Raw genomic sequence first — 17,687 nt, 5'->3', positions numbered from 1 at the left:
AGGAGAATGTAACAGGATCGTTTGAGATGCAACACCGACTGTACAACGAGTAGTCAGATGATAAAATAGATGAAAATAATAGATAGATGGAGCAAAGGGGAAACAGGAAGACGATAATTTAATTACGTGAAGCGTAGTCGCGAGGAACGCGGAAAATATGCATGAAAACTGGACGAAGTCGAGCACGAAGAGTTATCCGCGAGAAGCAAGGAGAGCTCCGCCTCCTCGGCCGTCCCCTTCGCTCCGGAACCCCACCGACACGTCGCCACCCCGCGGTGCCCCCCGTTTGACCAACTGGCTACTACGTCACACATGCTTCTGCTTGCTTCGAGCCGCCAACTCCGAGGCTTTCCTCTCGACCGGCTCAGTCGGTTCAGTGAGTTACGAGTTGCGTCCGGGTTCGCCGTACGTGCGATAACGGGGGCGTCAATCGGATTGCGCGATTGGGAGAGGATTCCTAACCTCGTGCACGCTTTCCTCTCTCCTTCTCCGTCTTCTCTATCCATCTTTCTCTATCCGTCACCCTGCCTTTCCATCTCTGTTGCTCCTTCCTTCGGTCCGTCTCTCTCATTCGGCTATGGGCAACAGGTTTGAATTTATGGGACAATAAAGAGTGCGGTGCGTAGTGCGCGCGTGTTTCCCTCTTGCTCGCACGAGCGCTCTCCTCTCTTTCCCACCAGCGAGAGCAGCCTCGTTTCTCCCACGGACACGTTCCGGCTCCTCTGCCATCAGAGAACACCGCGCCGGAGACTATCAAACTCTCATAAAACTGTCAGCCGCGGCCGGCCGGCTGACTTATGCGCATCCCTTCTTTCGTTCGCGGCTAGAGACCCGTTTGCTCCTCGACGCGTATTCCTTCTGAAGCACGGGGCCCGCGAAATGCGGCCGAAAGTGGCTCGATGGCAGTGATCTACCTTTGGTCGCGAGAAATTTCGTCTAAGAGAAACGAAGAATCTACATTCCGTCGAAGCAGCAGCCTTTCAACTCGGAAATTATCGAGGGCCGTCGTCGTTCAAACTCGTTAAATCTTGAAGATTTGGTCGAAGACACAGGAGGAAATTAAAGGTAGCAATTAAAAACGACGATGATCGCGCGATACCGCTAACGTAACGAAAAACGAGAAATTGCAAAAAGATCGAGGCGATCGGCGATCAAGCAGAACGCGGCGGTAGCATCTAGCGGGGAACCACCTCTTCTTCCTTCTTTCGACGGCACGAGGGTGTACGCGGAAGGGGGCGCGTGCGCGCGTTGCCCCCTCGCAGAGACGGCAAGCGGAAGACTACTTCTTGGTGACGTTGCGGCTAGAAGATTGCAAAGGAGAAAACGACAGCAAAGCAGAAAGAGAGAGAAAGAAGCAGAGAGATCCTCGCCCCACCATCGGTCCTCGGGGCTCCCGAATATCTCTCCATTAGCCCCCCTGACGGTGCTATCCCCTCTCTGTGACCCCACGGATTTCCTGTCCTGCTCGCACACCCCTCTCGTCGGCTCTTGTCACGTCGGGTAGCAGCCAGGCAACACCACCACACGAGCAAGCAGCAGCAGCAGCGCCAGCAGCAGCACCACACAGACCCGACGGAGACGCAAGGAACGGGGTTGAAGAATCCTACGCCGGCGGAGAGACCAATCAAGGTTTGACGAACGACGGGGATTGGTCGAGGCGCTCCTCTGACACGCAGAGAGCGCGGGCACGTGACAAGCTACCGCATACACCGGGCCTCCGTTGGATCGTAGCGAGGCCTTCAGTACGATACCAACCACCCTCCGCGCACGCAACAGGAACGGTGAACGCCGAGCCGCGGCAATAACGCTTCACCCCCTAATGCGGTGATATCGGTACACCGGCATACCGACGATTCACCGCGGACAGAGAATCATTCGCCACGGTTCCGTCTTCCGTCATACGACGATCGCGTTTTCTTCGTTCGCCGTGTACGTTCTCATTTTTTCGTCGATCTTACTGTCATACGGACGCATCGCATCGGTTGGTTACGTTGGAGATAATACGTCGTATCGCGAACGCCGGCACAATCGCGGATTTCGTGCATACGCTGTTTCAAAGGACACGCGGTGATTCGTGCGAATAAATCATCGACGAAGAAAGAAATAAAGAAGTGCATGGGGTCTGGTCTTCAATGGGGCGACCCGATAAGCCGGCTGTTACGCGCTACTGCACGCTGCCTCGACGAGTTCTCTGTAGGTAATTGCGACTCGTGAGGTCGTAAAGAAGCAGAAGACAGTTTTATAGCCTAGGCCCACGTGGCCCTCGTAAACTCGACACGGCTCAGGTCGGTTTAGACTCTGCCCGCCTGCCGGTACACGACTGCGTCTCTTTCTATTCGTCGCGATCCCCCTCGTTCATTATCGAATCGTTTAGGGACGTGTTTATCCGCGTGTAACGGGCCGCGATAGGTGTGAACACGCCAAACGAACAAGAGAACGGTGAGCTCGTTTTTTATTCCTAACCAAGTGATAGCACCTAATATCCAAGGTTCCTCTGTTATCGGCAAGTGTGACATGCTACCGTTCCCACCGTCATCGTCCTCGTCTTCGTCGTCGTCGTCGTCGTGAAATCAACGACCAGCGATGACAGGCTCTCGTATTTAACGACAGTGCGCGTATCTTGCCGCCACTCGGAGATCCAGATTAGATCGGTGGTGTTGTTGTCGTGGAATATCGAATCGTAACACGTGTGGAACGAATCGGGTAACAGTGACGTTAACGACGGGTGCATTACTCGCGTGAACCATGAGTTCCTATCAGTTCGTCAATTCGCTGGCGTCTTGCTACGCGGGGCAGCAGACGCAACAGCAACCACGAGCCACAGCTAATTCACCTGGAGAACCGATGCAGGCGGCGTCGCCTGCAGGCGGAGACTATTACAATCCGAATGCAGCAGCGACTAGCTACCCTGCACCGTGTTACTCTCCTCAGCAACACTATCCTCAGCATCCGTACGCCACACCAGCCTCTGGAATGCAACATACAGCGCCTACGGGTATGATAGACTACACGCAGTTGCAGCCACAGCCTCGATTGAGCGCAACGACAACCTCGCAGCAACACAATTTGCACCAGCAGTCGCAACATCATCCGCAACAGCACCATCCTCAGCAGCAGCTGCATCAAGACCCGACGACGCCACTTCTTCAGGCCGCGTCCGCGCCATCGGCACCGTCCACGTCGAGCTGCAAGTACGCCGACTCGACGTCCTCAACCAGCGTCGCGTCGCCCCAGGATCTGACCACGTCCACCTCTAGGAACAGTCCGACCCCTCTGGTAGCACCTGGCACCAGCAAAGCCGCGTCAGGCCTCACCTCGCCGCCTGGAAGTTCGTCGAGGTCGTCGGTCGCTGCATCCGCCGCCTCACCCGCAAGCGGAAGTTCCAGACCTGTAGCAGAGGGAAGTTCCACATTGACCACCGCGTCATCCGCATCCTCGCCAGCATCCTCGACCTCCAGTACCTCCAGCACTGGCAACAACTCGTCGAATAAGACAAACCCCACCGGCAACGAGCCACCGAAGATCTACTCGTGGATGAAGAGGGTGCACATCGGACAGAGTAAGTCTCGAACCTTTTCTTCTTCTTATTCTTCTTCCTCTTAACTCAATCGCTACGATCGCATTTAATTGCATTTAATTGCGGGTTAAGGTCGGACGGTAGACGAACTTGGGTCAAATTACTCTGCGAATTGGTCCCGAAGACAGTAGACTGTTCGATCCGAAGAGATACTCGCGGTCAAGTTGTTAGGAAATTATTGCAAAACAAGCATAGTTTGTGTTTCGCGCAGAGAACGTTAAAACACGGTTATTTTGCGTTTCCTGGTAGGACACGATTATTGACGTGGACGTATAAATTAGACTTGCTATAATTTTGCTTTTTACCGATATAGCAAGATCCCATTCGAAGAAGGGGAAATATAAAATAACATTGTCAGTATCGCAAAGGATATAAGATATCTCTCGTTTTTTCGTCATTCTCCAATTTTCGCTTCCGGCCACGCGTGCACGAGTTCCTTAACTGCGATCGGCGAAAGAAAGTTTCGAATTTCTGGAAGTCGAACAGTTCTCGTGTTTCCTGGAACATGGGAAGTGTGTGGACCACCATAAACGAATTACTCCGGACGCACACGCACGACGGACAAAAAAAGGACGACGTGGAACCACGCGAAAATGGAGATTCCGTTGGGCCGTAAATCGTGCGTCGGCTTGGCACCCGATCGGCGATAAGTCATCGCGCAGATCTACGAAAGAAACGTGGCGGTTGGGTAAAAGTAAGCAGTCGGTGATTTGTTTTTCGGCGACACGGAAATTTGTGCCAGTATGTCATAACAGGAATGCGGGTCTTAGTTGGCCGTGTGATTACTTCGCGGCGGTCGCCACCTTAAATCGTCGTTAAATCACGCATAAAATATATTAGCCGAGCGATTATAAATTTCGATACTCGTCGCTGATAGCGATCCTCGTTCGTATATCATGCGCCGTGATGTCCCGGTGTCGCAACTATTTCAAATATTCTTTATCGTCTCTGTGAAATTTTTTGATGATCGTTTAGTAGGTAAATACAGATAGAAGTTGGCTGCTTTTTTCGATAATAAATGCGTATCGCTTTATGAGCGGCTAATGGGTTGGCACGCGGCGGAAAAAATTTATCGGAGGGCAATTTGGAGCAATTTGCGTCGGGGCAAAGTGTAGTTTGTAAATGTTATCGCCGAATGGCCGACGTGTAAAGACGAACGACGCGCAAGAATAGCAGAAAATAATCGATAGGATAGCCTCGCTTCTTCGAAACTTGCTGCCAATTACGTGACTATTGTGTCAGGCGTAAAAGAAGGGAAAGGCGACGAGCGAATCAAAATTCCGAAAAATGATAGACGCGTATAACTTGATATTAGCTTGGATTCCGTTAAGGATGGCAATGAATGAGAAACGTGTTAAATCCGACTACAGAGTCTTCTTCTAAATGACGAATAAAAAATTGCTAGGCTTGATAGGAATTTTGTACTTGTGAAAAATGTGACACGGGTTTTTGAGAGCTTACTAAGAATTTCGAGTGTTTGGAGAAGTTCTTTATTTTGATAACCGGAATTTGTAACGGCAATCATAAATAGAAGAGAGCATGGTTAAATGGTTTCAGGGATCAAATTCAGAAGGAAAGAAATATGAAACCGTAACACAAACACTTGAAGCTTCTCTTCCATCGTCTTTCCTATCACAGAATTTCGATTCGAGTATCTAAAATTGAGACCTTGTTGTTCGAGAGAATTTCAATGCTATATTTTCTTCCAAAGACAGCGGACTCTTTCTAAAAGTCTAGCGAAATTAATGACGCCAGAAATGGCGAAAGAGCGCGGCAGCCCAACGTTCTCCCTTCTCTCGTCCCTTTCGAACAAACAAAAACAAATATGGAGAAATGCAAAAGCGAAAAACGAAATCATCCAAATGGAAGAAAACCCGTGACCAGTTCCCACTACTGCCCACGCTGTCCTCTCGCAGAAGGTATCTTCGCGCCGTGAACCTCGAGATCTGTGTGAAACCGCGATTACGTAAACGGTGTCCCGACAAGTGACTGCAGCTACCGTGGTGGTAGTCCCTGGTGAAATCAGCTCGCTGATTCTCCCGTGGATAACCGACGTCGACTATAAAAATACGGAAACGAGAGGAGACAAATAGAGTGCGTCGGTTTCGCGTCGCGAGGACGCCAAGGGGGTTAGAGCTGGTAGAGAAGGAAAGAGTAGGAAGGACAAGGAGGGGGCTAGTCCGAGGCCAGGACAAGAGTAATTCAGCGGAGTCCAAGAGACTGGATCCACCTGCCCCCGTGGTTCAAAGGAGATAAGACAGCGAGCGCTGGTCGCGTTCACATTAGTCGCCCCGCGTGATTTACTGCGTGGCCAGTATGATTCAGTCAGCGGGGAATTTGACGAAGAATTAATGGTATTATGATATCGTGTGTAACTCTATGTATGTGCGGCCGGGCCATAAATCAGGCTGCATTGTGAGGCGCGGGGGGCCCTTTCCTTCGTCGTCTTGCTCTCTTTCTCGATGGCCCTCTCTGTCTCGTCGCCTCGCCGTGTCTTTCTTTCGCCGTTTCCATGGTCCGTTCTCTTGCGCGTTCCCTCTCTGTTAGTCTTTCGCTGTGCGCGTCCGGCCTCTCACGAACGAAGGCCGAAGCCCATTCGACGGGCCTCCCAAACGGGATACGAAATCCAAAGCTCCTTTCCTGCGCCTCTCTCGACTTCCTCTCCCTCGCGCTCACGCCTCCTTCGCGCTTTCATTCTTTCCCCTGCGTTGCCTGTGCGTTTCTGGTTTCCAGTGCGCGGCTGCTGCGCTGGGGGGCTAGGATTACCGACACGGATTATCCGAACTGCGGCTAGAGGATGTTTTACAGGCTGGACGAACTTTCAGCGGCCAACGTCACGGGTTTTCTCCACCTACAGGCTTCTCTTTGTATTTACCTGACGATTCTAGCCGCTTGAAATTTTCATTTGGTAGAAACACTTTGACAGAAACGTATAGAATTGTTGATGCGAGCCGTGCAATATCGCGATGTACTTGAATTCAATCGAATTAATATACGAGGCTATATTTAGAAGCGTCTAGTATTGTATTGTATAGAGGGGGGCTATTATACTGAGAAAGGTGGTGTTTGAGGCTCCATTGACGGTACAACAGTCCTCTGAAGTTCGTCTCGCTATCGAATGCGACGCACGGCGAACGGTACCGCTCTCTGTGGAGACAGGAATTTTTGGCGACGAAAGGACGTCTGTTGAGCGAATCTAACCTTGCTTTAATTGCACTGACATTGTCGTAATAACAGCTTCGTTCACAGAATTGTGAATAAACGGGTGAAGCACAGGATGATCGTAAATCACGAAAAGTCACACGAACGTCCTGCCGTCAAAGGGTGAATTGTACTCGAGATAATTACGCTAGGTGAGTCCTAACCTGACCGTCTCTTCTGTAAACGATCTTTGAAAGCAAAGAACCCGTTGTTCGTTCTCTTCTTCGCTTCTTTACTCTGTCGGAGATTCTGAATTTAGAGCAGTTTGACTCGAATTTGCCAGATCTACGAACGGCTAACGGCGATATTTAAGATACAATGATGTTGTTGTTGTACGGATTTCAAAATCACAGATTCAGCATGTTTGCCTGTGCGTGGATTAAATATGCAAAAAAAAAAAAAAAAAATATAGGACGCGAGTGCGGTGCAAGAATATACAAAATACTCAAGGTATTTGTGACTGCTTTTTTATATAAAACAGGAATAAATATTAGCTTCTTTAATCAGTTCAGAAAAATACTAATTTGTATGAACATTCACAAATAAATAAATAGTAAATACAGTTGAAAGATTAAAAGAAAAATAGTCTGGTAATAAAATGAAGAAATGGCTATTTTTTAGAAGATGCAAGAAATCTTCAATTTTTTAATCGACTTCAGAAGAATACTAATCTGTATGAACATTTACAAATAAATAAATAAATAAATATAGTTGAAGAATTAAAAGAAAAATAGTCTGGTAATAAAAAGAAGAAGTGGCTATTTTTTAGAAGATGGAAGAAATTGAAAATGGAAATACTAATTTGTATGAACATTCACAAATAAATAAATAAATAAATACAGTTGAAGAATTAAAAGAAAAATAGTCTGGTAATAAAAAGAAGAAATGGCTATTTTTTAGAAGATGCAAGAAATCTTCAATTTTTTAATCGACTTCAGAAGAATACTAATCTGTATGAACATTCACAAATAAATAAATAAATAATACAGTTGAAAAATTTAAAGAAAAATAGTCTGGTAATAAAATGAAGAAATGGCTATTTTTTAGAAGATGGAAGAAATTGGAAATGGAAATACTAATTTGTATGAACATTCACAAATAAATAAATAATAAATACAGTTGAAAAATTTAAAGAAAAATAGTCTACTAATAAAATGAAGAAATGGCTATTTTTTAGAACATGGAAAAAATCTTCGCTTCTTTCAAAACAATCAAAATTCTTCTATAAAAACAAAGGTCACAACGTCCGACAGATTAGGTTTCGTGTTTGTATACAGATACATCGTTGTATTCAGTTCATCGTGATAATAAATAACAAAAATAGTGCAAAAACTAAAAAAGAAATATTCTAGCAATAAAAAGGAAAAATGATACCTTTAATTACGTTTTATATCGTGTGGAAAAACCTAAGACTTCGTACTTTATTATTACATATTTTCTTCTCATTGAACAAAAACACGTGTCAAAAGATGTTATTCGTAATATTATCCTCGTTCCACAAGTCAGACGTATATTCGTAAGGGTTGTTTCACAGAACCAGTTCCCGCATTAATATTTACGTTATTCCTTTGTGAATGCTACTTCACATGCTTTCAAATCGCCATGAAAGCCTACCGTCGCTTTGCCATAAATAAAATTCACTTTATCAAATAATCCGTATAATTGTCGATACAGTTAACGAGCATTTCTTCACGCATGAAATTGAAGGGAAGATGTGGTTAATTTTTCTGATCGAAAACACGTGGAATTGCGCTGATTCGAAGCCGTGGCAGCGACACGATGACGTCATCCTCGTCACGGCGTAGTGTTTGTTTCGAAAGAGGTCGAAAGAACGCGTAAGAATAGACATCTCGCGTGTCCGCATCCAGGAGGAAATAATTGATTCGTCAAGGGTCGTATTCAACAAGGCATCTTAGCTGGAGCGTCGCGACGCTTTGAAACACGCGCTAATATGTAAACGTTGAACCGTGTGATCTGAAGAAATAAACGTGCCACGGGTCAGATGTTTCCGCGATCGAATTTTCCGCGTTCGAGAGAAGAAGCCACGATTATCTTCGAAGATGGGGAACATCGATTATTTTAGATCGAGGAATTTCAATGTGGCGCCATTTTCCCTGCTAATAGATGCACAATGTATATTTGAGCGCGTCGAATTTGATGTAAGAAAGTTATTAGTCGGGAAAGACGATTTTTAGTGGTTAAGAAAGTGGTTGGTGTTGAAATTTACTTTCTGTAACGAAAGTTCCAAAATTGCCGGTTTCAGACGAGTATTGAGCTCTGATACTTGGTTATTTTATTTTTGATCATAATAACATTCAGAATTAACGATAGGCTTTCATAAGGCCAGTAAGTAAATATTCCTGCAAGGGCAGGTAATTTACTCGATGGAACATTTTTCCTGGAAGCCGAGGGCAGAAGATGGCATCATTTGATATTGTATTTTTTATTATTGGGCTGTGCAAAAAGTTGGCAAATTAAAAGTTGGGAGATGCTGAACGTAATTAGTATTCCGAGAAAATGATGCACGCAATTAAAGTCCTACTTCCCGGTATCCTTGGCTTATTCCACGCATAATTATCTTATACAAGAACGGTATAATTCTCAATATCCTTTCCATTATACGCGATCGGAATTTATTCGAAATTATGTATCTTGATTGTAGTTTAAAGAGTTGCATGTTTCACGACACAAACGGCGAATTATTCTTCAAAATAAGGAAGAATCATTACGGGTATTCGAAAGACTTAAGCGTTATTAGCGTATAATACAACTATGTATAGAAATCTGCACGATTATTCTCATGGAATGGAACGCGAAGACAGTCAGTGTCAATTAACCTAACCAATTTCTCACACTTGCATCGACGTTCTCCTCCAACCAGCTGAAAAATCAATCAGAGCCGAGACACGAAAATCACAATTAACACGAAATCTCGTTGCAATCCAGTCGGAAATCTTCATTGTGAGCTGGTGGACGGTGAAAAATCGACGAGAAGAGCGAAGTAGCGGCCGCGTTAATGTCCACGAAGCACGCAGCGTTAAGACTCGCGATAACGATCGCGAAACGCGGCCTACCGGTGCACGACGATCTCTTGCGTCGACGAAACGAATCAGTGGCGAACGATGGTGGCTCATCTTCGAACTCGCCGTCTATTTAGAAACGGTCGATTGGCCGTTAAACGGCACGATAATCGGCCTCGCGCGACCCGCTATCGTCCATCGAACGATCGCGCAATTATTTTTGCCTGGAGGTTAACGATTCCACAAGAAGCTGGCAGAAGCAAGCGGAAGGTGGGTTCGCGTAATTACAAGCCGATCGTTCTCTCATAAATAAACACAGAGAAACGTCCTCTCCGGATGTTTCTTCTGGTCTATCCGACGGTAATCGTTCGGCCGTGAGTAGGTTTGTTTGGACGTTTCGGATTATTTGATTGGAGAACGATGTCCGTGTGATGGAGAAGACACAAACCAGGTCTTTCATTCGGTGTAGAAGTGGTAGAATACGTTTGTAATTGTAAGAGTAATTGGAAAGTTGTTGTAACAGGCGCTGAAAGCCTCATAGATTAAAGTTTCGCGTGGAAAACTTTCATGTAAACTTCGCTTCTCATGATTATAGAAATAAGATGCCTGGGTAACTGGACACTCTTGTTTTTACAATAAATAGTTTTTGCTTCTATGTTATGAATAATAGATAAAGTGGAAAATGTCGATTAGTAAATCGAAATACTAGCCACGAGTAGAAATCATTCAAATATTTAGAATCTTTCTCGAGAACAAAGTAACAATTCCTCACTTTTATTGCAATTTCTCTTGATGTTTGAGAAAAAGCTTTTTTCAAATTTTCTTTTCACACATACGGGAGAGCCTTGCAATAAAGTTATCGATGATCACTTTTCCGAAGAATTTTCCATAAATAAACCATATGGTTTGACGTTCGGATGTCAAATAAATTACGCGCATCGATTAATATTGATTAGAAACGCCACGATCGAAATAGCTATGTTTCCTTCCAATAGATTTTACTCCTTGGATTTTAGACATTTTTAATAAATCAATTGATGTTCGAGGAAACCGTTTCTCTATGGAATGGTGCATCCGCTTTCATGAAAGTCCAGTCGAATCTTTTTCGACTTTGTCTGCTTCTTTTTCCATAATTAATCAGCAATAAAATAGAATGTCTTCATGAGAGGAATTCTATCGTCATTTGCTGTATTAATCCTGTTGAAGTAATTACTTCATCTGAAGTAAAAGAAGTTGAAGAAGGAGAGGTCCATATTGTTGTGCCCTTGAATGTGAATGTTGTTTTGAGGCCTAAAAACAAAACAGCTATAAGTAGATTGTTATCGCTGTAACTTTCAGCTAGAGTTACACACCAAAGTTAATTTTCTTGGTAACGTTTTTTGCTGTAAATGTATCGACGTGCTCTCTATCGCCTTCATTTGTAACATGACACTGCTACAGTGAAGATCCGCATCAGCATACACTGTAGCTGTATTTACTGTGCTATATATTTCTATTAGGTTGGCAACTAAGTGATTGCGGATTTGTCAATACCACCTAGTGACAAAATCCGCAATCGCTTAGTTGCTAAGCCAATATTACAAATTCATGCACGCGTTCCTGTATCAGGTAACCTCAACACATCCGACCTTATAAATAAATAGCACGATAATAAGGACAATTAAAGACAAACGGATGAGCACGTAATACTCCTATTGGCATTTTATGGCTGCCATGTAATTTTTCATAAAAGATTCATGTAACCGTTCTGAGTATCATTGAATGGCACACAAAATCCTTTCCAATGGAGGTTTTTGTGCGGAAACAAATGCTTGTACGTGACTTCAGCGTCGATCTGGCGTTCCATATCTTTTCATTCTTCATTTATTTGCCATCTAGCAATCGTCTACCTTCGCAGCCCGTAATCACGAGTCAATCGTTTCACTATAAACGAAGACTATGAACAGAAAGTGGTACGAGCAAAGGTTTATTGTACTTCATAGGAGCCTATCGGTAGCAGTTAAAATGGCTGGTGGCAAGAACAAGCAGCGATTGCTTTCCCCCTTTAACAAGTCCGTCCCGATCGTCTTAACGTGTTGGTTCTGGTGATCATCGGTTGCGTTTTGAGTAGCTAGAACTCGTTACCGGTTGTGGAAAGGGTGGCGCGATTCGAGCGAAGGATAACAAGCGGATAATACGAGAAGCTATTACGAGTCAGCTCTTTGGGGTCATATTTGTTTGGTCGATTGCAATAAATAGCCGAAGCATTTGCGATTGATCGGCGTTCGGCCTGGTCGTGTTTGGGTCAAGGTAGGCAGCAACACAGGAATAGGTTAAACGTTCTATTCTCTAGTCGACTTTTAATTTATTATTTCACTTAACTATCGCAAGAATAGAAATCCATTAAAGAGTTTACAACAACAAGGAGGCAATTTCAATATTTCAAACGTATTTATGATGAGAACAAATATATAGATTTTCATGTTGAAAAATGCAAAAGTTTACTAGTTTGAATTCCTAGCACGTTTTGATTTTCAATTAATGTTTGCTAATTTACTGAAATTGTTTGAAAATGCTGTTACCTCCTTGTTATAGTAGTCTATTTGGTTTCTATTATTTAGCTAGTGAAAGGTAGAAGATGGTGTGACTAGTTAAAAGGTTAGTATTTCAGTTTATCATTTAGCTGGTGATTAAGTATGAGAATAATGGAAGAATTTTTCTCAAGATCCTTGGCAAAATGAATCTACCTGCTTTTATTATGGTAATCTTCGACGCACTGTTTAATCTCGAATTAAAGCTCTCCTACGAGCTGGTCGAACGATCGTCTTTTTCCACCTGATTTCTAATAGGAAATTAACAAGCCCGTAGAGATCGAAGGATGGTCGAGGCAGACGGTATCGGCCACGCATGATGATGAGAACGCGCAGACGTATGTGCGCATTCACGATTATACCATGCCTAACAGGCGAAACTAACACGGGAACGCTAGACTAGAACTGGTTTTCCCAGTCGCGTCGCATATTTCATCTTAGTAACAACAAAAACTTTTTTTCATTAGTATGCATTAATCAATCAGCATGCATAAGCAATACCCTGTCAAATATACAGCTAGTTCCGTGTTAACGTTACACACGCACTCGGACATTCACGCGGCGGCCATCATATTCTTCCTTGCGAGATGACCGGTTAACAATACTTAATTTACACCGTCAGGATTGCTACTTCATGGAGTTTTTATGGGAACCGCGATATAGCGGATGTTTAATGGCCCGTATCCGGTCGAATCCTGGATGAGACGAGTCGAATGATTCCCGAACGAAGACATTCGGTGTATTTTCCTCCAATCGATTTTCTGAAATGTCGTTCTATCAGGTGTTTCCAATTTCAATATCCAACTCTAATTTAAATAATTTAAGTTACCCCAACACCTTTCGCTTATCTTGTTTCCTTTCACGAAACCTGTGGAGAATTGTGAATCTTAATGGGCGAAATAAATGTATGAGAATATTTACATTGTACTTGGAATTGATATGAAAATAGTTCCAGATTTGTTTAATATGCGATTTACAAGATATTCGTGGATACATATTTGCGCTCTCTTTGTCTCGCCATCTTCTTTTCCGTGCTACCAACGGAACAGTTGCATTTTCTGTTTTACGAGCATATATGTGTGTCACTACTACGTGACTAATCTAGTCTAGCACACGAAATTACACATATCTCAATAGTAATTTTAAAATTTGAGATTTTTCATATAAACAAAGACGAACAAAATTTCTAACACGATAAAACGAATATTGGGTCGGCAACTAAGTGACACAGCGATAGAAGGAACTAACTTTAAATACTTCTTTCTAAGATTCATAACTATTGAGAATTGTGGATTTTAATCGCCGAAATAAATGTATGGGAACACTTACATTACACTCAGAATTGATATCAAAATAGTTTCAGATTTGTTTAATATGTGATTTACAAGATATTCGTCGATACACATTTGCGCGCGTCTCAGCACTCTCTTTGTCTCGCCATCTTTTTTATCACCATGCGTACGCAACAGTTGCATTCTTCTGTTTTACCATACGCTGCGCACGCACATACTTCACACACTCGTACTCATATATGTGTATCACTACTACGCGGCTAATCTAGCGTAACACACGAAATCACACATATCTCAATAAAAACATAGCTCGCCACTAAATACAATCTCAGACCTTAAGAACCTAAATGGACAAAAATGTTAGGTTGTCGGAGAAGTTTCTCTCGTTTTATGAGGAAATAATAGACGCACAACGTTTTTGCTTCTATATTATTTTGTCGAATTACGTACGACCCATTTCGTTCTGTTGAGATAAACACCGCGACGTTTCACAGACTTGCTTTCACGTTTGTATGAAGCTGCATTGTAAAAAACACGTTTGCGAAAGAAAGACACTCTCAACACAATTTATATTTAAAATCTAGCGATTTAGACAAATACAAACAGCGATTATGAAGCGACCAAACTACAAGGATGAACAGCAGCCATCTGAAAAAATTCAAAGCCATAATCGTATAATGGCTGAAGCACGCGTTCACCTCGGTAGAAGGTGGATGCTGGCAGGTTGTCCAATTTAGATCCAGCACGGCCAAAGACTCGAAGCACGGTACAAATCACTTATTAGGACATAAATTTTCAATGCAAGCAGCTAGCGCAAACGGGATGAGCCGATGGGGTAATGGATGTGTGCCGGGAGCGAAGTGGGCCGCCTGTTGCTGCGTGGCCCGCTCACCACGGGGATCCTTGATCCTTATGCTCCTGCAGTCGCTCTCTTTCGGCCCCGGCAAACCCCTCCCCGAAGGAGGATTCCCGCTCCTGAAAATTTACGAGCTGCCGCTGAATGGCTCTAGCTGGCCTGCCGCCACGTTACACGCGTTCCGTGGTTTTCCCGCGACAAAAGTCGCTGGAAAACCGACGCGTAAACCTCCTGATGTCTTTTTCTACCGATTGCTTCCAAACATCTTCATACGGCCCATTGAGTACAAGTTTCTATACACAGACTTACAAACATATTCCAACACTTGCACACACATTTTCTAAATATATTATGCATGTTACACATTTGGAAATTTCATTAGAACTATTGTGAGATTTGGTTATTGTGAATACGTTGATTAAGTTTGAAACTAGTTTGAAACTGTATAGAGGAATTGCAATATGTTTATTGCAAATGTATCTATACTGCGTAACAATTAGCAAAGTATTTGAACAGTCAATTATTCATTATATTTATTAATTGTATAGGTGGTATTGGCTAATTAGACGTTTAAGGCCATTATTCATGCTGTACACTATTTCTCTTTCTAAATGTATGTTTGCAAGATTGATTTCTTACCAACGTCATCATGCCAATTGCACGTTATTACGATGCTAATGAAATTTCAGAATATTTTATACATTAAATTTCCTAACCTGTATTTGACCGATTGCAATCTAATGTCAGAAATTGATCGTTTTATTATTCCACTATTTTACACTTTCGAAAACCACAGGAAAAATTGGTTGACACTAGCTCAGACGTCCTTAACTCTTCGATTTAGTTTGGAATTATTATAAATTTAACTGGAAGTCAATTAGAAAGCTGCAGTGTCTGAATCAGATACCATCCTTGTTCTCTCTGGCCGACAAATTGTCTACGTATTACTAGCTATTTAAACGAGACCGATAAAAAGGTCGGCAGGAATTCGAGGCTCGTATGAAACGGGGCATTCGTCGATCCAGGCCAAACGAGTGATTGTAAAAAAACAGTGTTTCACTCCGCAGGAAATTTATGGCCTGCTCTTGAATGGCGTCTGTTCGTGCGTCTTGGGCTTTGATACGACACGAGCACTGCAACAACCGGCCACAATGATCCTTACGGATGCACCCAGTCTGTATCGACCCGGGTATCGAGAACAATTTAGCGTGTCCTCAAGGCGTAACATAGTCGTATAATTGTACCTGGTAAACACCACGACTGCCTGGATTATTTATGTGAATCAGAGAATAAGTCTTTACCTCTGGTCTTTTAATCGATCGTGACTCCCCTTCTTCAGGTTTTTCGAGTTTGCATTTGTCAGAGCACTGGTATTAAGGTGTCTCTAATTTTGTGACAGATGTTGGCGAATTTTTAAACAATTATATGAGGTGGTACGTTGGTCAAGGTGCCCACAAGAAATACTCTTGATGTTCAACAAAAGAGTTTATTAAACTGTTAACAATCAACAGTTTACGATCGACAATTAACGATTAACTATCAACAACAAATAACGATTAACGATTATAAATACCACCACTCGACACTAACTAGTGTCGGACGACGGTAGCGCAGTGATTAGCGCCTTAGGTTACAAACGTTCGGGACCCGGGTTCAAATCACGGCGACGGTAGTTTGATTTTTCTTCCACGATACAAAATTAAGAAAAAAAGCAGCAGTACCCTAGCAGTAGAGCACTACTACTACAACTACTACCAATTAATTACTATTGCACTTCACAACAATTAACGATTAAGTATCAAGAGTCAATAATCACGTATCTCTAATAGCGTTGTTTGCTTCGCTATGACGCTAACCTTTCGCACTACGCAGCTCGAGGCAGAATGAATCTGGTTCGAAACCAAACGGATTCTTTTCTTTGTTGCCCCTCCGTATCCCCACTACGCACGCGTTTATTAGGTGTCCGCGACGGTTGCCGCGTTACGCGATCTTCCGAATATTCGGCGAAAGAACCGTAGGGATATCGATGGAACATTAGGCGTGTCGACCTTACGCTTCGAAGATACAGCGCTGTGTGTCGCGAAGCCATTAGAAAGTTCCGTGGTCGAGTGTCGTCACATATAGAATAGTACGTATACTTTAAAATGCTATTTAGAATATTTTTCCTCATTTTAAAATTAGCAAGTTCACGTTTCGAAATTTGTATATTCTAAGGGTTTTATTTCAGAGGGAAAAGAACGGTAAGGTATACTGTGAACACTGAAATACGACTGTATGCATTTAAATATGCCTCTTCGGTATTATAACACCATTTCTAAGGATTTTAGTCATTTGCTTATTTTCTGAAACGCGTTGGTGCAAAGATATCAAACGCTCGATAAAAATTCGCCAAAATTCTGTACCGCGCCGATTGTTTATGCTAAACGATTAGTCGAAGTTAAAACAATCTGAGAATTATTCTGGAAGATTGGGCGTCGCGACGCCTGATTTACGGCCGATCAACTGTAATAGACGTCTGCTCGCTGGCCGCGCGCTCCTTTGCAAATAAATCACACGAGATCAACGGTTCTGCGCATTTACATCATCGTTTTAAAACGTATGGTCGAACACGTTCTTCGATGCGATTGAACTCTCGAACAATTTGCGCGACTTCGTGGTTTCCTTCGCGCGGCACGTGTTCTCGTTGCTTGATCAATCTCCGAAACTCGTAAAATTAACGTCGCTCTTATTACCATTGCTCCTTATTATTGATCGATGGGCCAAGTTTCTAGAGGAAATCTTGAGCGAAATTGCCATAGCTAAAATCGTGGATTATTTGTCAAGGGATGTTGAGTGCCGTTTGAACAGTGAGAAATATATTTCCTTGTCATTGTTGATCGATTATCGAAAAGGAATTACTGCTTTTGCATCATTTTCTCGTAGCATGTTTACCAATATTATGTGCTTGTCTTTGATTAAGGGGATGTCCCGAATTTTTGTGATTTTAAAACAGCGTCTTTTTGTGATTTTTTTTTAGAAGGGAAAGAAAGAAACGAAGTTGTTGAATTTTTAGCTATGGCTTTATATATATTTAAGGGATACAAAAAAATTTTTTTTTAAGTAAAAAAAAATTATGACATATTTCTGAGCCTATTGCATGGGCTTCGATGAACTAAAAAAAGACAGAAAATA

General features: G+C 43.1%; 1 protein-coding gene across 1 annotated transcript in view; it reads left to right on the top strand.

Moving 5' to 3' along the window:
* Window positions 1-383: 383 nt before the first annotated feature.
* LOC126875323 (homeotic protein Sex combs reduced) overlaps window positions 384-17,687 on the top strand; it is a 47,377-nt gene continuing 30,073 nt past the window's right edge. The window contains exon 1 of the mRNA XM_050638193.1: window positions 384-3,559. Coding sequence (XP_050494150.1) covers window positions 2,746-3,559 — 814 coding nt within the window. The 5' untranslated portion in view covers window positions 384-2,745. The remainder of the gene's footprint in view (window positions 3,560-17,687) is intronic.

The sequence above is a fragment of the Bombus huntii genome, chromosome 18 (genome assembly GCF_024542735.1).
Source record: "Bombus huntii isolate Logan2020A chromosome 18, iyBomHunt1.1, whole genome shotgun sequence".
Classification (NCBI taxonomy): Eukaryota; Metazoa; Arthropoda; class Insecta; order Hymenoptera; family Apidae; genus Bombus; species Bombus huntii.
This window is presented reverse-complemented; position numbering and strand designations above follow the sequence as displayed.